Source organism: Myxocyprinus asiaticus, chromosome 10 (assembly GCF_019703515.2).
Source record: "Myxocyprinus asiaticus isolate MX2 ecotype Aquarium Trade chromosome 10, UBuf_Myxa_2, whole genome shotgun sequence".
In the NCBI taxonomy this organism is placed as follows: domain Eukaryota; kingdom Metazoa; phylum Chordata; class Actinopteri; order Cypriniformes; family Catostomidae; genus Myxocyprinus; species Myxocyprinus asiaticus.
Window position 1 is genome coordinate 5,463,829 of NC_059353.1, and position 25,411 is coordinate 5,489,239.

At 39.4% G+C, this 25,411-nt stretch overlaps 2 protein-coding genes and 1 long non-coding RNA gene across 3 annotated transcripts in view; 1 reads left to right on the forward strand and 2 right to left on the reverse strand.

Annotated features, from left to right (window-relative positions):
- LOC127447434 (uncharacterized) overlaps positions 1–11,114 on the reverse strand; it is a 31,937-nt gene extending 20,823 nt beyond the window's left edge. Inside the window, exons 1-3 of the long non-coding RNA XR_007898384.1 lie at positions 10,980–11,114; positions 10,520–10,587; positions 4,677–4,796 (exon numbers count right to left, since the gene is read on the reverse strand). This is a non-coding gene — a long non-coding RNA (uncharacterized LOC127447434). The remainder of the gene's footprint in view (positions 1–4,676; positions 4,797–10,519; positions 10,588–10,979) is intronic.
- Positions 11,115–11,280: 166 nt separating this feature from the next.
- LOC127447422 (transcription factor Sp9-like) lies at positions 11,281–13,418 on the forward strand. Its single transcript, XM_051709303.1, has 2 exons — positions 11,281–11,387; positions 11,947–13,418. Exons 1-2 carry the CDS (start codon positions 11,367–11,369, stop codon positions 13,240–13,242), a joined length of 1,317 nt encoding a protein of 438 aa, XP_051565263.1. The 5' UTR covers positions 11,281–11,366; the 3' UTR covers positions 13,243–13,418.
- Positions 13,419–16,191: 2,773 nt separating this feature from the next.
- On the reverse strand, positions 16,192–24,606 carry LOC127447419 (corepressor interacting with RBPJ 1-like). The gene is made up of 10 exons (XM_051709297.1): positions 24,441–24,606; positions 24,054–24,148; positions 23,830–23,903; positions 23,494–23,507; positions 23,282–23,334; positions 23,135–23,183; positions 22,883–23,000; positions 19,235–19,341; positions 18,823–18,908; positions 16,192–18,610 (listed from the first exon to the last, which is right to left on the reverse strand). The coding sequence occupies exons 1-10, from the start codon at positions 24,510–24,512 to the stop codon at positions 17,866–17,868; spliced, it is 1,413 nt and encodes a 470-aa protein (XP_051565257.1). The 5' UTR covers positions 24,513–24,606; the 3' UTR covers positions 16,192–17,865.
- Between the last annotated feature and the right edge of the window lie 805 nt (positions 24,607–25,411).

The following is a 25,411-nucleotide window of genomic DNA, read 5'->3' on the forward strand; positions in this document are numbered from 1 at the left end:
AACTTGTATTGAACCCGTGAATATTCCTTTAAGAAAACAAGTGCTTTACAGACATACAATGGGAATCAAAAATTCATATTTGGGTTGAAAATATTACTGTTTATGTAATCACCATTTGGACCCATAGTTCTTCGAGCTCTATACTTGTTAGATGTGATTAATGCAACTCTATCATGATCATTATCAAACACTTTCCTCACTTAAATGTATATAAAAACTACACACTAATTCAGGCGGGGCCTTGTGATTTCTTGTTGAGCAACATTTCAGCATGTGGTTGCTCTTTTGCAGACATGTCTCCAAGTCCTCCGCAAAGCTATAATGAGCAATCGTCACTATGATGTAGCCGTAAAACTTCAGAGAGTCACTGCATTGCTCACATTAGCTGAGGTGAATGTGTGTGGAAAGGAACAGGTGCGGTCCCATACCGATCTGGCCAGACAAACACACGTACATGACTCAATGTCGAACATAAAACTTTTGCATCACTGAAAGCCTTTACATACCACACACACCCCCTTGACAGAAAAACATACATTATATACATCATACACACAAGACTTCTGATCACTATATCAACCACGTTTAAGCCCAGAACAGGACATTTACAGCTCCTCTGTTTGGAGACAAAAATGAAAATGCATAGGAAGGTACAGTGGCTCCAAAGGTATACTATTTTACAAAGCCTCTTAGAGGAGAGGAAGGGAATTTCTTTACTGAAATATTTTTGCATTCCCTCACAATAGTTGTCGTTCCCTCACAACAGTTTTGATTCCTTCACAATAGTTTGCATTCCCTCACAATAAATTTTGTGTTCCTTTGCAATACTTTGCATTCCCTCACAACAGTTTGCATTACCTCACAATTATTTTGGGTTCCCTCTCAATACCAATATCCATCCCTTACAAAAACTAACCATGGTTCCCATCAAGACGGTCACTACGACGCTTGGTCAGTAGATGACGCTATGGGAACTCCTTCCAGGAGTGACGATCTCTGAAGCCCTTTAAAATCACACCAATCTATAGGCAGATGGCGCTCGACGTTCCGCCCCTGATGTGCTCATCCTCGCGGGCACATAAAAAGCAAAGGTTTGCGTTCCCTCAATAAGTTTTGCATTCCCTCACAATTATTTTAGGTCTCCTCGCAATACCAATATTTATCCCTTACGAAAATTAAACATGGTTCCCGTTCAAGTTGGTCACTTCGACACTGCAACAGTAGCTGTGTTCCTTTGCAATAGCTTGCGTTCCCTCACAATAGGTTTTGTGTGCCCTCGCAATACATTTTGTTCACTGACCGCATGAGGGAGGCGCGCAAGGCGTTACCCCTCCCTCCCACCACACTCCCTCTGCAGCTCCCGGGGAACCGCACAAGGAAGGTACGCAAAGCCGGGAAATAGAGTGTGGAGAGTTTGAGGAGGATTTGTCATTAGTGAAAGCCTTGCGGGCCTCCCCACCTCCAGTACAGACGTCTTCACCCATTGAATTCGCCTGTGCTTATCTGTGCCCCACAATATGCACGCATGGTGCAATCAGGTTTGACGGATGTGATGGAGGAGATGCTATATTGCTCACAGCATCTGAAGGTGAGGCCTAGTCCCCACTAAAATTTCTGATGCTGAACTGACGCAGGTTTTCTTTCGGACAGCTGAGAAGCTCCAGCTTGAGGGGCCCACTCCCTGAGGGTCCGAGCGTTCTCGGCTGAACTAAGGGTTCCTACCAAGTCAGCATGACTCAAAGTCTTGCCATCCGGTGCCATTTTTCCCTGAGCTGCATGACCAGCTGGACAAAACGTGGCGTTTGCCCTACTCTGCACAAACGCACATTTCTGGTGCAGCGGTCTTCACAATAGGATATACTCCGATCCCTGCACTTGAAGAAGCAGTTGCAGCCCATTTATGCCCCTCCTCTGCACTGTGCATTTAAAGCCCTGTCGATACATGCAGTGCACATCCCTGGTATCCTGAACTGTGGAGCAGATTTGCCCTCCCATTAGGGGGAGTAGAGACTTTGGGATATTTGGGTAAGCCAGTTAGCCTCCCTGGAGACCATGCACTGGTATGTATCTTGTACTTTATGACTCAGGCTCCAATGAGCTTGGATGCCCTAGCACACAAATGTGTAGCAAATGCAAGTACGCGTTTCCTCCCCTTCATTTGTTGCACCAAGTGTTGTGCAAAATTCGGGAAGGCAGGGAAACAGTGCTGTTTGTTTCACACAGCTGGAGTGGCCCAACAGCCCTTGGTTCTCGGAGCTGGTTGAGCTTACAGGTACGATCTGGCATCCACGGCCGGAGCTGTGGAAACTTAATGTTTGGCCCCTAAACAGAGCTTGTTTGACACAAAAGGACTGTCACAGCTCTATTACAGGTCAGAGCTCTCTCGATGAGGCGGCTATATGACTTAAAATGCCGAGTTTTTGCTGACTTGCTGTTCCACCTGGGGTGAGGGCCCAATGCATTGCTCTCTGCATATGATGCTTCATTTTTTGCAAGAGAGCTTTGATGTAGGACTCATTCTATCCACGCTCAAAGTGTATGTCGCTGCTATAGCAAACTGTCATGCCTACTTTGGGCAGTTTCTCAGTTGCTAAGCACCTTTTGAATGTTAAATTCTTGCAGGGAGCAAGATGACCAAGACCCTCTTGCTCCCCTACCATCCTGGTCTTGGACCTGGTGCTTACACTTGTTGCTTGTGCTAAATGCACTTAAGTTTGTGTGTAGTCTATTTGAAGACCACACTGTTGGTTTTATAACTTGGATGTTTCTTCTCTCTCTTCCCAGGTCCTTGCCGCAAAGGAGAGTTGATTTCTCTATGTTCATTGCCCTGAGGGCTGGTGTCTTTGTGTATTGGCCATTGGTCTTATGACCTGTCATTCCTTAAAAAGTAATGTTTTTAATGTTCGCTACCCTGTTGGTTAGTGACATTACGTTATTCTGTAGGTCACTGACCATTCTGAACTCTTTCCCACCAAGGTGTGGGTGAGTATTTCTGTACAATATTTTAACTGCCCTGCATGGAGTGTCACTGTTATATTTCCAAACCATACATGGTTGTTGAATCCTTTATTTTCCTTCCTATTTTTCAATATGAAGGGGAGACTATGTCGATGCCTTGAACTACACTAATGGCTAGTAGGCATAGCCTTGTGCGTGTGAATCAGTAGCATGGCGCTGTGGTATACAGTTCCCATAGCGTCAGCATCAAAGTGAAATGTCTCCGTTACGATTCTAACTGTGGTTCCCCGAGATGCTGCGTACGCTTGCCACACTACTGATTTCTTGCTGTTAAGGGACCGTGAGATGCGCTCTCTTCCCTTCAGTTGAAAAATCCTGATGAAATTGCGCTGTGATCCGGTAAATATGGACGCAATGGCACATGCATCAGGGCGGTGCGTCAAGTGCCATCAGACAATAGATTGCTGTGATTTTAAAGGGTTTCAGAGATAGTCACTCCTGGGAGGAATTCCCATAGCGTCAACTACTGATGGAGCGTCTTTTTAGGGAACCAAGGTTACAGTCGTAACTGAGACGTTTTACTAAAGTTACCAAACATACTATGGTATTTGTAAAACAGTAGTGGTTTTACTACAGTAACCATATTTTAACCAAGATATTCATGGTAAAACCATAGTAATACACCATGGTTAATATTCCTAAGGTTTTTTTTGTTGTTGTTGTTTTTTTGGAAATCATGATTTTAAAAACCATACTTGTACCACAAATTAACCATGTTGTTACTGTAGTAACCATGTTTTTTGGCAGAATGATTATGATTTTTATTAACATAGTTTTGATTTCCCTGTATTATTACTATGGTTTTACTACAAATATAATAGTTAAAATATGGTTACTTTAGTAAACCATGGTTAATTTTCAGGATGTATTAAGATATTGTGAGTGAATCCAAAATAATTCAGAGGAAACCCAACATAATTGCGAGTGAACGCAGAACTTATTGCAAGGAAACGCAAACTATTGTAAGGGAAAGCAAAACTTGTGAGTTCACTGTCCTCTTAAAAATGCATTAAATAAAGTATTAAATCAAATGTAATATATTTTCAAGAAATATAGCAGAACCGCACTTTCAAGCAAACATTTCACAAAACATTTTTGTTAGGTTATGATGATAGACAGCGTTCGAAATTATGACAAAATATTTTGATTGTTGTAAAACTTTGGAGGAACATGTCCATAGTTAATGTGACGAACTACACCTGTGGTTACTCTGCTAGAACACCTGTGAACTTGAGGGGAATTGACTTCATACATTCACTAAAATACACCTTGACACTAGTTGCTTAAAAGTCACTGCGAAAATGGCTCAGAAAAGTGAGGTTAGTTCTCAAAAAGCTCTAGCATTATTTGATGGCAGATGCCCGGCTTTGATATTTGGTTGCAATCACATTCAGACAATAAAGTGTCCAAATACCTTTTCGGGCCAGCTGGGCCACTGTAAATAAATAATTGTAAAAATCTGTTGGGACATATGTGATAGTTTAAACCATTGAAAGGGCTCAAGTGGTCTCAAATGTTTATTTCTTAATTCTTTTTTCACTCTTCACAGCATAAAAACACCTTGACTGACAAACTGCGCCTGGTGCAGGAACAACATTTCTGCAAAGCTCTCAACCAACTCAGACAGTTGCACAGCATGAGACAGACAAACCCCATACCTGGCAGGTGAGTGTGTGTGTTTAGCGTTGGTGGTGCCTGAATGCAGCGTTTTTATCTGGCTCAGTGATGCGGAAGAGGAAGCCTTGAGATGCAGCGTGCTGTTGTGTCGAGCTGACTTCCTGAAAATAGACACAGCACACACCCTGACATAATGTCCATGACCAGATCAGAACTGTGCAAACATTCCAGAACATGAATGCTTTGTCATTTCCTCTTAAATACCAAAGACAAAGGAAACAATAAGTATTAGATGCTCTGAATTTTAACGGTGCCCTGGTATTATTACAACGCAAAGCCTGATAACAACGTCTTTAATCCCATAATGGATCTGTTGGATTTGGGATTCAGGGGTAAATAGTTTTTGCGGGTGGAGTGACTGTGTGAAAGCACGACCCCATGTTGAGCGGGATGAGCGATTTCTGCTGCATCTGAAGAGTCCTTCACTCTGGGAAGGGTGACTGCAAGAGCAGCTGTCTCCACCTCACCTGCTGCTGCTGCGAATGTGAATGACTGCTTCGGAAAAACTCAAAACCAATAGGGTTGAAATTGCTTTAGATTGATGACATAAGGCATCTAACCTGACATGACAGCACAATTTAATTCAAGGGCACTGTAAAAGTAACCTTTACAGTACTAAAGGAACCTCTCTGTAAACAGCTGAATACAGTAGTGTGAGGTCCATCAAATCTTTTGTAATTGCTAAAGATGGAGGCCAAAACATTAACAAATGTAACCAAATATTTGTGGGGGGTGGGGATGGAGGGTGCAAATTTTAAAATGAATCAGTTATAGACCAACCTATATTGATCGATCAGTAATCTGAATATTGAGGGGACGTGCGCCCTTAGTTACAGCCCTGTCTGATTGCCATTCAGTGTGTTCTCTAATACAATATCTCATTTTTCATGTAAGCACACCATCAGTTCACAGAAATAATACATTTAATTATATGACAAAAGAGTCAAAACTACTAAAGAATGGTGACCTCCATAGTACCTAGTTCAGTGGTTGTATCAGATAATAATACTGCACTTTGATAAGTACCATGGTACTATTTCATAACTATATTCATATTCCATGGTTTTTAAATTGTACTGTAAGGCACTTTAAAGACCACCATGATATTACCATCAATGTCCAAAAACACGGTATTACTATATAGTTTCCATGGTATATTTTTAAGGTAATACCATCGCACTTTTTGAAAGAGCTATGTCAGTTATAAGGTTAAAAAAGAGTGTATGTGATCATATGTTTCATTTATTTTATTTAACCCTTGTGTGTCAATTTAAAAAAGTTATTAAGTGGTCCTTAGAGGACAAAAATATCTGCATCAAAAAAATGCCATAATAATATTATATATTAATATTATTTTCCACTTTCAATTAGTTACTTTTTTTTAACCAGCATCAGTCCTGATCATAACAACCAAATATTCATTCATTTTCAGGATTTTAATCCTTTAAATGCCAGTTTGTTTATATAATGCCACTATTGTTTTTTTATGAAAAAAATAAATAAATAATAAAAAAAAAAATACTATATACTAAATGCAAAAGGGAAAATATTTTTTGGGATTATCACAGTCTGGGATATGTCAGTGATTAGCAACAACATTGATTTTGATGCATTATTATTTTTTGTGCAGTGTCAGATTTAAAAAAAAAAAAAAAAAAAAAAAAAAACACACTCAGTACCTTAGAGGACCACACCATAAAAATATTATATATTAATATTATTTTCCACTTTTTTAACCAACATCAGTCCTGATCATAACTACCACATATTCATTCATTTTCAGGATTTTAACCCCTTAAATGCCAGTTTGTTTACATAATGCCACTGTTGTTTTTTACACACACAAAAATTCCTCAATACACACATACAAAACACTCTCTGACATCCATACCAACACACCCACACAATTTTAGCTGCATCACTTATTCAACTGGCCTGCAGTGCTCTATAATACAGCAAACAGAAAATAGGAAAAAAGCATGTATTTGCTCCATAGGCTAAACATGAGAAAAATGGTGCCATCTGGTGGAAAATATAAAAAACGTACATTTTGAAGCCAGGGCTCCGGAATGAAAGCATAATATCATAGAATTCATGATTTTATGCTACAGTATTTGATGCACTGGGATCAAATACTGTAGTTTTAATGGGTTTCAATGAGGACATTTTTGTCCTTAAGGTCATGGGTGTAACTATTTTGTGTACACGGTGTATTACAGATGTATTATAGATGTATTATAGGAACTGAGGTTGAAATATCAAAATTCCCCCAAAAATACACACCTTTGGCAAAATGTATGCCGTTGGCATTAACACAGCCAAAAACGACAAAAATGCCCCGAAGGTCGCACAAGGGTTAATCTTCTTTCTTTCTATTGCTGATGAATCCAGCTGTATAGAGATCTCATACGAGCTCAAACTCAATCGGACAGAGCCGTCAGTCACACGGTCACTGCAGAGATTAGCAGTAGTGGACAGCAGTACATTTTCCAAACACAACTCATCCCTCTGCGCTAGAAATTACAGACGAGAGGCACGTCGTGTAGTGTTTGAGCCGAGAATCGAGGGATTTTTCACTAAGCACCTGTTGGCGCGTGTGTTTATCTGAGCTGGATCCTCCGCGCGCCACAAATATGACTGTGTACTGAAAGAATGAGTGTCTGGAATGACTAGGTTTTCGAAACAGTTGCGACAAAAGTGTCTAAGAACACTACCTAACATAATTCTACACTGATTAATCCAATTAATACCCTTTTTTCTCGTAAAAATAATATAAAAAATAATATATACATCAATAAATTATTAGATAAACACACGTTGTACTTATTAAATTGGATTAAAACCAAAGATATTATATAAATAATTAAGTAATGTACAAAAATAGCATGACAGTATTCCACAGCTACATAGCCTAAACGAAATAGTAAACTTTAACAAACACCTGAGAGAAGAAAAAAAAAATGCCCATGCCATACACGCGCAAATTTCCAAGTAGGCATGCATTAATGTGTCGCAGTTGCTCTGACACGAGCATCAGACACGGGAAGATTAACAGATAGCATTCACCGGCCACTTTTGAACAAACACGGCATCATTCCCCATGACCCGCATGCTACTTGTCAGAAAGATCCACACACAGGGTCTTGTCTATGAGCAAAAAGACTAGAAATACTGAATTCATCTAGCAGAATGTCATGTGCACAGATAAGATCACAGCGTTTGTATATTGAAGTGATCACAGGAGGCTGTATGTGATACTTTCCTCCTCTTTTTAAAATGTGAAAATGTTGGATTATGCAGATAAACCGTGGGCCTCTAAAACGCACCTGACTCTGGACTTCGACATAATGAACAATGGACAATTTAAAAAGTGTTTAAATTCGGGACAGTGTTTCGACTGGTGACCCGTGCGTTTCCACAAAGCCTTTAGTGTAACTAAAAAGCACTGCACACACACCAAATATAAAGACATTTTTGTTTTAGGAGTAAATTAAAGAGCAAATTGTGGAAAAGCCAAGCTAAAATCCCATCCCCTAAGATCATTGTATTTATCATTATATAAAATATCTGTCAAATAGGCCTATCGCTTTGTCTCGTCGACTTTTGCCAATGATTTAATTACAAAAACAGCAACAACAAAGCGGTATACTGCTATAGCATGCAAATAGATGAGGACATATTCTTCAACCAGCCAGCATTTGGTTCGACACTCGAATTATATAACATGCTTGAACCTGTCAACGAACATAACTGCCATTTGTTTTATTGTCCAAATTATGAAGTGCGCAAAAACACACAGGAAATTTAATGCCGGCCTCATAGCAGTTGTAAAGACAGAGGCATTTAACCACAAAACCAACCTGCATATTCCCTTGAGAAGTGACACGATTTGCAAAAACGATGGATTTAACTGAGATGCGAGTTCATATTTGTTTTGACTCTCTTTGAATTGTTAGAGGGAGGAAACCAGCCCGTTTGGGGTGATCAAGTGAAGGACCTGTAGTAGAGAGGGATTTAAAATGAGCCAGATTAGTTAATTATCCACAAACCTCTTAAGGGTGGGGACAAATTAATCCCAACGGCAACCGACAAAAAATTCTCCTCTCTTGCCTCTGTAAGAATATAGAGGCTTTGGAGCCGACCAGACCCTTGTCCTAATGAATAGGCCCGGATTAATCATTCATCTTGTGTTGTTTAACGCTGTGATGGATGTATATCGTCACTCAAGACAATGGATGCACAGCGTTTTGTTCTTACCAAATAAATCACTCACATTGTTTAAGGTACATTGGTCAATCTAATGACTTGTAATAGGCTCCCAATTACCTCAGAATAGAGCTCGACTGGCAGGACTGTGTTTTTTGATACAATTCAAAAATGATACTTCATAGTTATTTATTCTATACTCTCAAAAATAAAGGTTCCAAAAAAGGGTGTTTCACAGCAATGCCATAGAAGACCCATTTTTGGTTCCCCAAAGTACCTTTCAGTGAAAGGTTCTCAAAAGAACCATTTTGAATAACCTTTTTTCCAATCTAAAAAACCTTTTCCCATTACTAAGAACATTTTGTGCATTGGGAAGGTTCCATAGATGTTAAAGGTTCTTTATGGAACCATACGAGCTGATAAAGAACCTTTATTTTTAAGAATGAGAAGATCCTATTAGTTGTAGTGATAAGATGCAATATACAAAAATGTTTTGGACAAACTGCGGTGTAGGCTAACTTACTGATTTGCAAATGAAGGAACATTGAAAAAAAAAAAAAAAAAAGGTTTAATAAACATGCTACAAAGCCAACACATCTTAAAAGAAATGCACAGTTTAATGCGGCTATTTTATAAAATGATCGTTTAATAAATATAGTCCATTTAACTCCCATTTCGAAACCACTCCAGGTGAAATCAATACGGGCTATTCATCATTTCTATATTATTTGTGAGTCTCATCTTTGACACATTTTTCCTGAACTGTTGAGAAATATGAAATTGTCTACAGCTTTTTTTTATTATTTCATTACACTGACATGCAGTGCATGCGCATACATCTATGAATCTAAATATATATCTTAAACCTCTATGAGGCTCAGGCCAATTTCTTTATGCTGAGCAGTCGTTTAATAGTGTTAATTGTTCCTCCGTCAATTTGCGGTGATTGCGGAAATCAAGCTATTTTCGAGACTCAACCGCTCGGATTTGAATAAATTGTTTTATATTCCCTAGCTCTCTCCATAGGAGGGAATATAAAGCAAAGCGCTTTGGAGTAAATTGCATCCAGCATGACTGGCAGCGTTCAGCCGCTATAATGGCGCATTCTTTGGTCATTTTGAATACTGTAATGCACAGCGTTTCGGCGGGGCCATTCTCAAGAAAATTGCTTTAACTTTTAAAAGGACGGCGACAAGCAGCACCATTGTTACATTATGTCATTACCCTTAAATGTTTTAACAAGCAGCGCAACACACTTTTATAACGCTTTATATATATATATATATAAAAAAAAAAAAAAAGGAACCAAAAAAAAAAAAATCGTAGTTAATTATTTTATCTCTGTTCTTCGTCTTTAAGGATTTGTATTTATTTATTAGGCCTATTATATATTTTATCGATTGATCTTTGTATTAGGTATGGTGTAAAAAGTAGTCCATTTGTAAAGATTTTTTAAATGATTTCATGAGGTTTTGGGTCATGTGCTCGCGTGCTTTTCAGAAGATATTTCTAAGGAATCGCGAGGGTAAGCGCACGCGCGCATTAACACCCCCAAACTTTAACCCCCTCCACACACACACACACACACACACACACACACACACAAAGTTCAACACACCTGTTGTGATAGTGGTGCCCCTGCATCTTCTTCATCCATGGCAATGTCTTGCATTTCGGTGACTGGTTCTAATTTGAAATGTGGACATATTTCTTTGACATTTGGTTTCACCAAATCATTAAAACGAAAAGAAAAAGAAAAAAACACTTCTAAACAATAGCCTAATAATAATAATAATAATAGACACACGGTGACACTGACACGTTATAAGCTTCGTACAGGGAAAACACGGCTACTTAATAATAACGCTAACAATCTTAAACAGAAATATCGTTTTAGTTGTAGTCCTTGAACACAATAAAACTGACACATTACACGTTTAACTGATAACTATCAATATTAACACGGAACGGTTGCGCGCGTGAATCTTTCATTTTACGCACAGGCGTGTGCACATGCCCAAACAAACAAAACACATATATAAAGGATATCATGCATAAATTCAAGATGAGAAGCTTACCACCGCAAGGTGACTATTAAATACCAATATGAGCTGAGCACTACAGTCTATGAAGATACTGTGCCTAGATGGCCAGAAATATATATTTATATAACATATAAAACCTTGAAAATAGCTGATGGCTTATTGCTTGACAGTGGGATCAGTACCCCAGTCATTGATTGACGTGCAGCTTTAGTATTTCTGTCATGGTCTTGTCGCTTATTGGTCGGACGCGACTCGTCGCGCGCTCAGATTGGCTGAGTATGGCAGCCAGCTGTACTTCAAAGCACGCGCTCACTATACAACTCGAGTAGAGAGAGTAAAGCTTCAGCGCACTTTCCTTCAGTCACACTGGAACACTGAGTCATTGTTCTCGTCAACTTGGTCTAGGAAAGGGGCCTGGATATGGCTACATCTATACTTGGGGTAAGTAGGCATTTGTTTTAACTGTATTTTCTCTCGTCGTTAGCCTTAGCAATGTTGCATGCTTGCCCTCGAACTTTTCAATGACTTTTATCTTCACTCCTGAAAATAAAAGTTCCAATTTGAACCAAAAACAGCTTCACAGCCTGATGATGACATATAGGTAGGACAACCTTTTAAACTTTTTTATTCTCTAATTCTTTAGAAAACTATCTATGTGTTGACACACTGATTTGAAGAACCTATAATGCAACAACCAGAACTTTAGAATCTTCAATAATCTGTGTGAAAACACAATAACCCTGGAGATACGATACAAATAAGCATTGCTTTTTTTCCTGCTTACTGTAGCCTACAGCTTATTCTTAGGAAACATTTGTTATTATGAAGTTTGTGTTTGGGGGGGGGGGTTATGTTTTAAAAGATTGTTTGCACTTCTATGAAACTTTTCGTTCGTGCTTTAATATTTTAATGGCGAGTGGTTTAAGATTTATTGGATTATGTAAACACCCCAACTGTGTTTCACAGTGTAATAAATGGCACAAACTTTTCATCCACACAGGAAGAGCCGCGATTTGGAACTACCCCTTTAGCAATGCTGGCTGCAACCTGCAACAAAATCGGCAACACCAGTCCTCTCACGACATTGCCCGATTCCAGTGCGTTTTCAAAAGGTGGATTTCATCCCTGGAAAAGATCCTCTTCGAGCTGCAACTTGGGCTCCAGCCTGCCCGGATTCACAGTCGCGACAAGCCGGAGCACCTCCGGATTAACGAGCACCACCGGCACGGGCAACAGCGCTTTCTGCCTGGCCTCCACCTCGCCAACGTCCTCGGCGTTCTCCGCCGAATACGGCAGCTTGTTCTCCAACACGGCGAGCGTTTCTTCGCAGGAGTCAGGACAGTCCGCGTTCATTTCCAAAGTTCACTCCTCGGCAGAGACTCTGTACCCGCGGGTCGGCATGGCTCATCCGTACGAGTCGTGGTACAAGTCCGGCTTCCACTCCACCATCTCGGGTGAGGTGGCCAACGGGGCGTCCGCCTGGTGGGACGTGCACAACCCGGGCTCGTGGCTCGAGGTTCAAAATCCGGCCAGCACTTTGCAAACTTCGCTGCACTCCGGAACCCCACAAGCCATCCACTCCCAGCTCAGCGGCTACAATCCGGATTTCTCCAGCCTCACGCACTCCGCGTTCAGCTCCACCGGCATCAGCCCCACGGCGTCCCACCTCCTGTCAACAAGCCAACACCTGTTGACGCAGGAAGGCTTCAAAACTGTGATCCCCACTTACACGGACGCGTCGGCCACGAACGCTATGATATCATGCGCCAGCTCGGGCATAGGAACCTCCTCCCGGTCCTCAAGGAGATACTCCGGACGGGCCACGTGCGACTGCCCGAACTGCCAGGAGGCCGAGCGGCTCGGGCCTGCCGGTGCCAGCCTGCGGAGGAAAGGACTCCATAGCTGTCACATCCCGGGCTGCGGCAAAGTTTACGGCAAAACATCTCACCTCAAAGCGCATCTGAGATGGCACACCGGCGAGAGACCCTTTGTGTGCAACTGGCTTTTTTGCGGCAAAAGGTTCACCAGATCAGACGAGCTCCAGAGGCACCTGCGCACTCACACGGGGGAGAAAAGATTCGCTTGCCCGGTGTGCAACAAGCGCTTTATGCGGAGCGACCACTTGAGCAAGCACATCAAAACACACACAGCTGGAGGAGGAGGCAAAAAGGGCAGCGACAGTGACACCGACACCAGCAACCTGGAGACCCCCAGGTCAGAGTCGCCGGAACTGATTTTAGAAGGTGTGAACCCACGGGTCACGGTCAAAGATCAGTCTCCACACCACGAGTCCTGAGCAACATGACCTCAAAATCCATTTTCCTCCTTATGGGTGAATCAAGAAAAGCAAACGGGTCTGGACTATGTGACAAACTTTGAGTATTCTGCATTTCTTGTTGAGGAGAAGAAAACAAAAAAAAAAAAAAAAAAAAAAACAAAAAAAAAACAAAAAACAAAAAACAAACAAAACAAGACTCTATGACTCGTAAGAATTGGAAACGGCAAATTCAGTACAACACTGGCTATTTCTGCACATTGCACAAACACCTCATCTTTCAGGACGATTCATTCTTGTCAAGGCTCAGTGTTTTAAGAGAGGACATTTGGTTTGGATCATTGGGAACTAAATAGCCACGCCTGCCGGTTGCGCTAATTGTGTACATATATCCACAAAAATATGTTATTTTTTTCTGTAAATGTTACTTATTATTGTTTTGTGGTGGATCCTGAAATTCAAGGAATTTTCTTTCCTTTCGACGCACTTTGTGGATGTCAGTATGTATGTTACACGGCTATTTAAAATTCAGTTAACCTTTCCTTTACCTTGCTAAAAATATATAAATGTTTAATTGTAAAAAGTCACGCTTATAAGGCTTTCATTTTGTAATTAAAGGTATTTAAAATCGAAGGCTTGGGTTGTCTGATACAAATGTTTTCATAGCAAATTATTTTATTTGTCAAATTTAGACAATATAGTCTTGGCATACATGGAAATTACTATGAATATTTCCTTCAATTTTAGGATTGAATAATGCGCGTATTTACAGCCTAAATGTCGATAATATGGTCTCGTTTTTCCCAGTGGCATAAATCAATAGTTAATGCCCCTGAAAGGCATTTTTGTCCAAATGAAAATCTTGTTAAATAGTATTAATTATGACTCGGAGCGCATCGCAGCCCCATGTGTCTTGTATCGGCGATTAGGGGATTCGTGTCTTATCAAATATCTAATTACTCTCCGAGACATCATTTGTTCAGAGGCTCTTTATCGCACATTTTCCGAGGGGATTCGGTGACAAAGGGCCTCTGAATATTTATTTGAATCGCTCAAATTAACTGCTTAAATTTGCATGTCAAACGGAAAATGTCCATCCGAGAGAGGACTGAAGGCATAAAGCCTCGTTTAGCTTTTATAAAACGCTACTCTTGATTTGGTGTTATGGGAACAGTTTTTTCCCCGTCTTTTTTTTTTTTTTTTTTCCTGGATGCCACTTTTGAAAGGGGAAATGGGGAGAGGCCTTATGCAAATGTTGAATTCAAAATGCTCTCGCAGTCAAATGGTTCCTCGCTGTTATTTGAATATCAGTGGCCCTGTACTGAAAAGGTTCAAGGATGCTCTCTGACTTCTTTGTGTTTATCCAGTGCAGCGTCCGATCCCACAGAAAACCCGGCGGAATAATTACAGCTCAAGCCCCAGCCTGCATCTCGTTAGGGCTGTGCGTCTGCTCAAAACACTTGCTCTGGTACAAGGTAAATTGACCAGACTACACAGAGGCAACAGACGCAAATTATATTCATTTCCTTTTGTGTGCTGGTGGCCGGTTCCGAATGGGAAAAAATACACAAGTAGAAAATGGTCCATTGTCATTTAAGGGCCTCGTGAGAAAAAAGAAAAAATTAAATAAATAAATAAATAAATAAAAAACATTTAGCAAAAAAACGAAAGATGTGTGCGAGTGTGTGTGTGTGTATATATATATATATATATATATATATATATATATATATATATATATATAAATCATGTATTTCTAAAATATAGTGGTCAAATAATCGCAGGTTATAAAAAGAACATAAATCATTTCGGTCTTGCTACAGTTTAGGCAATGTTTCTCCATATAGCAGGTGCGCAGAACGCAATTCTGAGCCTTTTAAAAGTTAATGTAGGATGCAACGAGTTTATTGCACACAATTCAAAATTTGTGTTACGGAAATGGGCGCTATTTGGGCGTGAAGGCATTCACGAGCACGCTTTACAATTATATGGTTCTATTAAGATTTACAAACGGGAGCTTATACATGGACAAGATCTAATTGCTGTTCAGTCTTTTGGTGGGGAATGATACGCCTGGGGTTGCGGACAGTAGCGCTGTCGCTCACGGCCTTTTGTTCGCGTTTTCCTGGAATGCCCTCTGACTGCGCGTGAGGCAGAAGTCAGCTTTGTTTGCGCCCGGTAATAAAAGAGAGATCAAACAGGAGCGCCGCTCCGGCCGCAGCGCGGGAAACTCAGCGCTCCTGTTTGATCTCTCCAGAAAATGCCCGTCAAGCACTTCAAAACTGATCATGTTTACAAATTAAAGTGAAATTATTAATACGATATTAATCCGTAACTTTTAACGTTCTACTGTCAAATTTGGCTTTCACTGACGAAAAATGTCGAAACTAAAATTGTTCGAGAAGGCTAAATAAATTCATTGCAATTCCTTCGACTTTTTGATACTTCAGCGCCACCCATGGGCTCATTTAAATATTACAAAATATTTATGAAGTGAGGTTTGCGTTATTTCGTACGAGTTTATTAATGGTTATGTGGTCGTGTACATTGAATTGAGTAATCCTTAACAAAATCCACTGTAAAAATATTGAGTTTTATTCATTTCATTTTGTTAAAAATGTACACAATTTAATTTGATAAAATTGAAATGCGTAAATCTTAAAATAATTTTTGTGGCAACTTTGGCATTGCAGAAATGTAGGATTGAATTATGAATCTCTCTATCTAATATATATATATATATATATATATATGTGTGTGTGTGTGTGTGTGTGCCAGCCCTCATGAAATACATCAACAGACATACAGATGTAATCTACTAAATTAAAGTTATATTAGGGCGGATTAGAACCCCTTATTCTTTGTATTAGCGGGTCATTCTCACTACAGTCTAACTGATCCATGTATTTATCCACTGACAAACAAAATCCCAGAACTGACAGTATTAGATATACAGATCAAGTTATCAAATCAATTATGTAGAATGTTTATTGGAGTGCTTGAATAGGTCAACAATAATTACTTTTTATCAAAACAGTAAAACATTATTTGACATTATCTGCGAATAACCCAATATTCATGAATTTGGCCAGTTCGTGATGCGAATGTCCCCACCACTTTTTAAAACAACGTGACGCCCATGAAACAGTCACAGAAAAAAGTGAAAATGTGCAGTTGTTAACAAAGAGCTATTTCTACCTGTGTTGCAACTGGTTGATAGAAACCCCTAAAGTTAAGAAAACCTATAGTTAGTGAGAATAGCCTGATAATTATTACTGAAGGTTTTCTTAACTTTAATAGACCTACTGACCCTTAACAATTACTTTCGAAGGTGTCACCAAATGTAGTCAGGTTGATTCAGATTAAATATAATAACTTGAATAAAAGCAGTTAATTTAGATGTTACCACAGGAAGCACATTTTTAGGGTAAGGCTGCTGAATTAAAACCATAATGTCACAATTACGTGTGGAAAGTCCCAAATCCCATTTAAAGAAACAACACACGTGTAGGCCCTGAAACACTATTAAAGCTGAAAGAGTTATTAATATATTATACTGATACTAAGTTTTGTTGAAATGAATGCAATGCAAGTATCATAAGATCCGTGTTTAAGACATTTTTACAAGCTATACATTTTCCTTTACAAGGAAACTATAGATATTCAGCCACAAACTACATTTGGCAATATCTGATTTGCATTTTGTAAAAAGAAAAACTTAAAAATGCACCAACACATGTTGTTCCAAGACATCACATAAACCATATTTAAAACACCCTGAAAGAATGAGCCAAACATAATTTTAATTTCTGGTTTCTGAAGTGTACAGTTTCTATATTCTTATGGCGCCCTCTTCTGGCAAAAATACCAACACTGCCACATATTAAATGAATAGTTCACCCAAAAAAGAAAATTCTCTCATCATTTACTCCCCCTTATGTCATCTCAAACTCGTATGACTTTCTTTATTCTGCGGAACATAAAGATATTTTCATAGATGAATGATGCATTTATATCCATACAATGCAAGTCAGTGGGGTCCATCACTTTCAAGCTCCAAAAAGGACATAAAGGTAGCATAACGATACAGCATTCTGCACATGCAAGATAAGAGTGAAAAAGGAGTTACATTTTGGTCTATTTCTCACCCAAGGCCGATTGTGTAATTTCGGAAGACATGGATTAAACCACTCAAGATGGATTACCTTTAACTGCCTCTGTCATTTTTGGAGCTAGAAAGTGTTCGACCCCATTGACTTGCATTGGATATAAAGATCATATCTCCTTCTAAAAAAAAATCTATGTTTATTTTTCGCAGAAGAACGAAAGTCATACAAGTTTGAGATGGGTGAGTAAATAATGAGCTAATTATTTTTGGGTGAACTACTTTAAATTCCATTTTCGTTTCCTCACCCTCGTGCCCATCCAAACCTGGACTTTTTTCTTTTGTGGAACGCAAAGCCCAAGTCCATGGCACCATTCATTTTAAGGAAAATTTGTTCCAAGAAAGAAAGTAAAAGGTTTGGAATGACACGAGGGTAAGTTTTCATTTTTGGCTGAACCATTTTTTTTTTTTTTTTTAAATGTAAAATGAGACAATATAGTAATAGAGGAAGCCAAACTAACTTGTTGAGATCATTTCAGCTATTTTCCTTTGCCCTTTTCTTTCCTTTTCTCAGCACCTCTGCTATTACTTCTGCTCCGTTTTTGTCGACCCCTCCCTCGTTCCCGACTGACACTCCTTTTCATGTTCCCATTACCATCCCTTTCTCTCTCACGACTTCTGCTCCTTTCTCTCTTAGCCTTCTCTCGTTCTCTGCTCCGGTCTCTTCTTTCTCTCCCTCTCTCCCTGCTCGTGCTCCTGCGTCTGTCCTTACCTCTCTCATTCTCATCCCGCCATCTCTGAGGGCTTCTGCTCCTGTCTCTTTTATCTCTTCCTCTCTCATTACTCCTACTCCTGTGCCTCTCTCTCTCATCCCTCAATCTCTCTATGCCATCCCGTCTCATTCTGTCCTTGTCGCCTGGTGATCTTTGACCCTTCACTGCTCTTCCGCTTTGCTCATTGCGTGTCGGAGAGCGCTGTTTTGAGCGCATCTGTTTGGAGTCCAGACTGTGGGAGCGATCATTCCCCTGCTTGTGTTTATCAAGCTTTGTCTCAGAGCTGCTGTCACTGGAAGCATCTCTCTTTCTCTTGCTTTTCTTCTTGGCTTTCTTTCCAGAGTGTTTGTCATCCTCAGAGTCGCTACTGCTGCTGTCACTGCTGTCTGAAGAGCTGCTGGTCGAACTCTCACTCTTAGTTGGTTTCTTTTTCTGCTTCTTTTTGTTCTTCTTTTTCTCCTTTTTACTCTTCTTCTTCTTCTCCTTTTTCTTTTCAAGGCGGTCAAGTTTTCTAATGGGGAAAAAGGGAATGAAACTGTTAGTGTTTCTCAACTTTTGAACAGCAGTGTACATTATAAAGTTATCAAATATAGATATTCATTTCTACTTTCCAATGACTATGGACATTAAAACATTGAGTTGCTGTTGATTGTGTAAATTCCTAACTCAAGTATCAGCAACAGTAACAGTGATGCCTTAGCAAACACCACTGATCAGTCATACCGGAGCAGTTTCTGCTTTTGTTTGGTGGATAAAGACTTCAGGAACTCCACCTCAGGATCCTCTTCATCTTCACTGCCCACAAACTCCTGCAGCATGAAAAAAAAACATTAGCAAACACACACAGATACAATCACTAGGCCCACTGACCATACATATACAAGAGGCTGAACTAAATGATACTCAAGCACAAACACAGCGGTGAGAAGATAGCATGAAATAAAGTATGTGTGTGCTCTCTGCTCTTGTAATTGTAGTGGTTGGTCTCGTCAGTTCGTGCCTAACCTCTCAACTTACACTGATAGGAATCGCCTGTGAGCCACCCATCTGATAATTGGACATTTTTCTCCAATCACACACCAAGCGCCAGACATGAATATCATTGGTCTTATTTGGGCAGAAAGCAGGAGATTACCTGTGCTGGATCACACATGGTCGTGTCCCTCCCAAGGACACATTTCTTCAGAGCAAACCCACTGTTTCGCATCTCTGCCATTAACTCGGAGGGGTGCATTGACGGACCTGTTAGGACAAATCACTCTTTCAGAATAAATAATGTGGGACCGTGCGCCCCTGCTGAGAGATGTACACAACTGGCTTTGTTAACATAAACACACACCAAATCAACTCACTTGTCTTCCAGCTGGGTAAAGCGTACAGTATTATTTCAACCAATCAGAATACACAATAATGGCTTTTTTCTGCCAACATAAGAGTAGCGTCTATCTCAGTTCAACTGAAACAAACGTATTACTGTACTGCTACACACACGGTCATCTCCCAGCACACATACAACATTGATCTTACTACATGAATAATATAAAACTTTACATTTAAAAACTAATCTAATATCCTACTCTTTAACAAACTTCAAAGATTTTCATATCATTCAAAAGAAATGAATATAAATCTGCCATCAGTATATTTATTTAATACCATCAAGATATTCATATTTTCTACAATCAGAATGAAATAAATCTGCAGTCACATTTTTTTTTTTTTTTTTTTTTGACAGAATCCCACCATGCGGTTGGTATATTATTATACTACACTACTTTGTCGCCACCTACCGGTCTGAACGCCCTTACACAGGAAAATATCTGCAATAAAGATCAAGTGGAGCACTCTATATACACAGTGCACTCAGAACATATTCAGACCCCTTCATTTGTTCACATTTTGTTATGTTGCAGCCTTCTGCTAAATTGCTTTATTTATTTTTTCACATCAATCTACACTCCAAACCCCATAATGACAAAGCAAAAAACAAAAAAAAAAAAAAAAAAAAACGTTGCAAATTTATTAAAAAGAAATAACTGAAAATCTGAAATCACACATTGACATAAGTATTCGAACCCTTTGATATGACACTTCTGGACTTGGATCATCTTTGAGATGTTTCTACACTTTGATTGGAGTCCACCTGTGGCAAATTCAATTGATTGGACATGATTTGGAAAGGGTCAAAGGAACTGCCTGCAGAGCTCAGAAACAGGATTGTGTTGAGGCACAGATCTGGGGAAGGCTACAAAAAATTTGGCTGCGTTGAAGTTTCCCAAGAGCACAGTGGCCTCCATAATTCTTAAATGGAAGAAGTTTGGAACAAACTTGGTAAGAGAGGTGACCAAGAACCCGATGGTCACTCTGGTTGAGCTCCAGAGAGCATGTGTGGAAATGGGAGAAACTTGCAGAAGGACAACCTGTAACACTGCACCGATCTGGGCTTTATGACAGAGTGGTCAGACGGAAGACTCTCCTCGGTGCAAGACACATAAAAAAGCACCAAAAGGACTCGCAGACTGTGAGAAACAAGAATATCTGGTCTGATGAAACGAAGATTGAACTGTTTGGCCTCAATTCCAAGTGTCATGTCTGGAGGAAACCAGGCACCACTCATCACCTGCGCAATACCATCCCAACGGTGAAGCATGGAAAGCTTGTCGCATCATACCCAAAAGACTTGAGGCTGTAATCACTGCCAAAGGTGCTTCAACTAAGTACTGAGTTAAGGGTCTGAATACTTATGTCAATGTTATAATTCAGTTTTTAATTTTTTTGGAATGCCCAATTCCCACTACTTAGTAAGTCCTCGTGGTGGTGCGGTTACTCACCTCAATCCGGGTGGCTGAGAACAAGTCTCAGTTGTCTCCTTTTCTGAGACTGTCAATCCACGCATCTTATCACGTGGCTCATTGTGCATGACACTGCAGAGACTCTGCATATGAAGGGTCATCCTATTCTCCGCGATCCAAACACAACTTACCACGCACCCCATTGAGAAAGAGAGAACCACTAATCGCAACCCATGTGACTCTACCCTCCCTAGCAACCAGGTCAATTTGGTTGCTTAGGAGACCTGGCTGGTGTCACTCAGCACACCCTGGATTCGAACTCGTGACTCCAGGGGTGGTAGTCAGCATCAATACTCGCTGAGCTTCCCAGGCCCCCTTCAATTTTTTATTTTTAATAAATTTGCAAAGTTATCAAAAATCTGGTTTTTGCTTTGTCATTATGGAGTATGGAGTGTAGACTGATGTGAAAAAAATAATAATTTAAAGCATTTTATCATAAGGCTGCAACATAACAAAATGTACTTTCTGAATGCACTGTATATCAAACTATACAGGGGTTCCTTTAAATACAGGCACTTTTATGTCCAAGGGCTTGATTTGTATTGAAACTAACAGATTTAAGATTTTTTGTTTTGTTTTTTGTCATATGAAGATCACATTAAATCTTGGGAAGTTAGTACAATTACTTTTAATAGATTTTATGGTTTGACCCTTGTTCCAGACCCAGACTTTAAAATTTAAAGGGAAAGTTTCCCCAAAAATTTAAATTCTCTCATCATTCCCTCACCCTCATGCTATCCCAGCTGTGCTTGACTTTCTTCTACTGAACACAAACTTTTAGAAGAATATCTCAGCTCTGTAGGTCCATACAATGCAAGTGAATGGTGGCCAGAACTTTGAAGCTCCAAAAAAAAAAAAAGTCACATAACAGCAGTATAAAAGTAATCTATACGACTCCAGTGGTTAAATCCATATCTTCAGAAATGATATAATAGGTGTGGGTGAGAAACAGATCAATATTTAAGTCCTTTTTTACTATAAATTCTCCCAGTAGGTTGGTGAAATGCACAAATGTGAATCGCCAAAAACAAAAAGAAGAAGAATGTAAAAGTGAAAGTGGGGATTTATAGTAAAAGTGACTTATGTACTGATCTGTTTCTCACCCACAACTATAATATCCCTTCTGAAGACATGGATTTAACCACTGGAGTCTTATGGATTATTTTATGCTGCCTTTATGTGCTTTTTGGATTCTGGTCAACATTCACTTGCATTGTATGGACCTATAGAGCTGAAATATTCTTCTAAAAATCTCTGTGTTCAGAAGAGGATGAGTAAATGATAAGAGAACTTGAAAAAAAAAAAAAAAAAATCTGTAGTAAAAATAAATTACAATTTAAAAACTATGATAATCTAAAAGGGTAAAATAAACCATTTGACATTTATTGTGTAAAAAATAACTAAAATACAATATAATTTCTACACAAATTACAGGTATTTGTTGGTCATTTCTACCATGAACAACAATTAATACTAGTATTTAATATTAGTTTTAAAAGTTAGTGTAATTGTTTACCTAAAAGACAACAGTGAGCATGCTTGAGATAAAATAAAAGATGTGTGATGTAAAAAACTATTTGTTAACAATTAAGAGAAAATATTATTTAACTGTGTGCATTTATGATACATAAAACTCTAGTTATGAAATTAGCTTAGCAAGACAAAAAAGTCCAAAAATGTTTTAAAATGCCATTTCCACCTCATAATGAATGGCGATTGGAGATGTGATGGAAATGACCAAATAACAAATGAAATTAACTAATGAATGTGTAATAAGGGTGTCTTAAGGTTTATTTTTGAAAAAATCCACAGGTCTCAAAGTGCCCACATTCGAAGACGCACCCTTACATGAGGAGAGAGCAGGAAGAATAAATGTATGTGCATTGCAGCTGTACGTGTGGTGATTTATAGAAAAACAGAGTATGACATACCTGCTTCATCACTGGCCATAGAGCTGGCATTGATCCCTGACAGGCCGAAAAGAGGACACTCACGATCAGTGTTCACATGACCCCATTTATGACACTTAATACAGCGTACATTCCGCACCTAAAACAAATGAATTTGAAGAAACAAGCACAGAGCCCACACAGCTTTACTGCAGTTAGACATCAGTGGATAGGCAACAACTGCTAATCTACATACACAGATGAAAAAAAAAAAAAAAAAAAAAAAAAAATCACCTGAATCCCAAAAGGCTGATCACGAATATTCATGTCATCCTTTGCATACCTGAAGAAAGAAAACTGACAGATAAGTTCAAATGATCATCAACATGAGCATCACCAGGTCTGAGAACAAGTGTCCTTCATCTAGATAACAGAACTTACTTTTCACGAGGAGCCACTTTTTGCCACTCAAACCTGTACTCAGATTCTCCTCCCTGAGAAAGAAAAGGAGATTTTATTATGAGGTTCTTAGCAGTGATGAGGACCGTCTTGAATGCCATTATGAGCTGTAACTTCTTAAATTAGACAAATCTAACATTTATCAGTATTTCACAGCATTGCAGAGCAAACTGTAATATGCAAACGAACATTACCTCTTTAGTCTCTTCTGCTCAGAGTCAGGAAGATGGGAAGCACAGGGAGAAAAAGACATGATTAAAGACAGGATACTTGGGATTACGGTCTCTTTTGGTGCTTTTATTCAGTTCATTTATTATTTCCAGGGAAGAAACATACTGATAAAATGTATACCTGAATGCACACTGGATAACAGTGTCTGCCAAATTCATAAATGTAAATAAACACAATCATAGGAGCTCAAAATGTTCTGTTTGTGTAACTGAAAACTGCTGCTTTGAAGAAGTAAGGTTTTCATTGGTTAAGAGCATGATGAAAAAGATACTGCGTTGGAAAGTATGTTTATCAGTTACCTTTGGATGCTCCCGGTGGTGCTTCATACATAAAATTAAGGCCATTTTTCACACGATCATCACCCATCAACAGTCTGCAATGTAAAACAACCAAAAGGTGATTTGGTAACCTCACCAAAGTTTATGAAGCAAGCTACCTGGACTCTGAAAAGGTTACATTTTCTGAAGAACAACACCTATCTAATGAGCTTAAGCCTATGTAACCATGGATCCTGTCCTGTCACCTGTTGTTGTAGGTGTCCTGCTCCTTCAGGTAAGCTTGCATCAGCTCCTCCTGCTTCTTCTTATCAAAGGTTAATTTTTGCTCTGCAATCCATACCTGAGAATCAAAGCAATTAGGATTTGAACTCCTCTGACACACCAGTTTGTCTCTCGTCATATATGTCACTGTCTTACTCGACTAGAAAAATCTGACAACAGACAGGCAATCGAATAATCATGCTGGCACTACAACCATATAAGGCGTTTATGATTAAATATATGTGCATATTCACCAATAAACTAGGCTGCATTTAGAGTTAAAAGACTAAAAGAGGCAGGTGTGCGCTAATGTTTACACCAAGGCATTAATAGGCGTTTATCCTGCTAGTTAGCGTAAACATCCGACTTGCCTTCTTTATGTTGGATTTTGATGCAGGATGAAAATCTTTCTTGCACATGAAATTGGCAAAAGATTTCCCCATGTTTGCGCACCGCTGTAACGCTCAAAATGTCAATAAAAACAAAACTTAACGCTTTCCGTCGAACAACATTAAACATCACAGGCAGCGGCGCTTCCTTATGACACAAGAGTGTTGGGCGGGGCTCCAAACATCACATCCGGGTTTGATTGATCGGGATAGTTCACCCAAAAATGAAAATTCTCTCATCATTTACTCACCCTCATGCCATCCCAGATGTATATGACTTTCTTCTTTCTTCAACAGAACACAGATTAAGATTTTTAGAAGAATATCTCAGCTCTGTAGGTCCATTCAATGCAAGTGGATGATGATCAGCATTTTAAAGCTCCAAAAAGCACTGACAGTCATAATAAAAGTAATCCACACGACTCTAGTGGTTAAATTAATTTCTTCTAAAGCGATACGATCGCTTTGGGTGAGAATCAGATCAATATTTAAGTACTTTTCACTATAAATGTTTACCACCGGTCGCTCTCCAAAGCGCACCCATGAGGGGACTCGGTTCACGCAACGTCACCACATCTCGTATGACGTTAGCGCACTGGCATGTTTAAATGAAAGAAAAAACAATGAAGCTTGTGAACAGCATTCTCATGGAAACAAATCGAGCTGCACTTCCAGTTGTATCATGTCCGTTCTCACGTGAACATTCCCACGCGCTTACATCACGCGAGAGGCGGCGTGAACCGAGTTCCCTCGAGGACGCGCTTTGGAGAGCGACCGGAAATAAACAATTATAGTGAAAAGGACTTAAGTATTGATCTGTTTCCCACCCAAAGTGATCGTATAGCTTTAGAAGACATCAGTTTAACCACTGGGGTCGTATGGATTACTTTTTTACAATTGTCTTTGCTTTTTGGAGCTTTAAAGTTCTGATCACCATCCACTTGCATTGTATT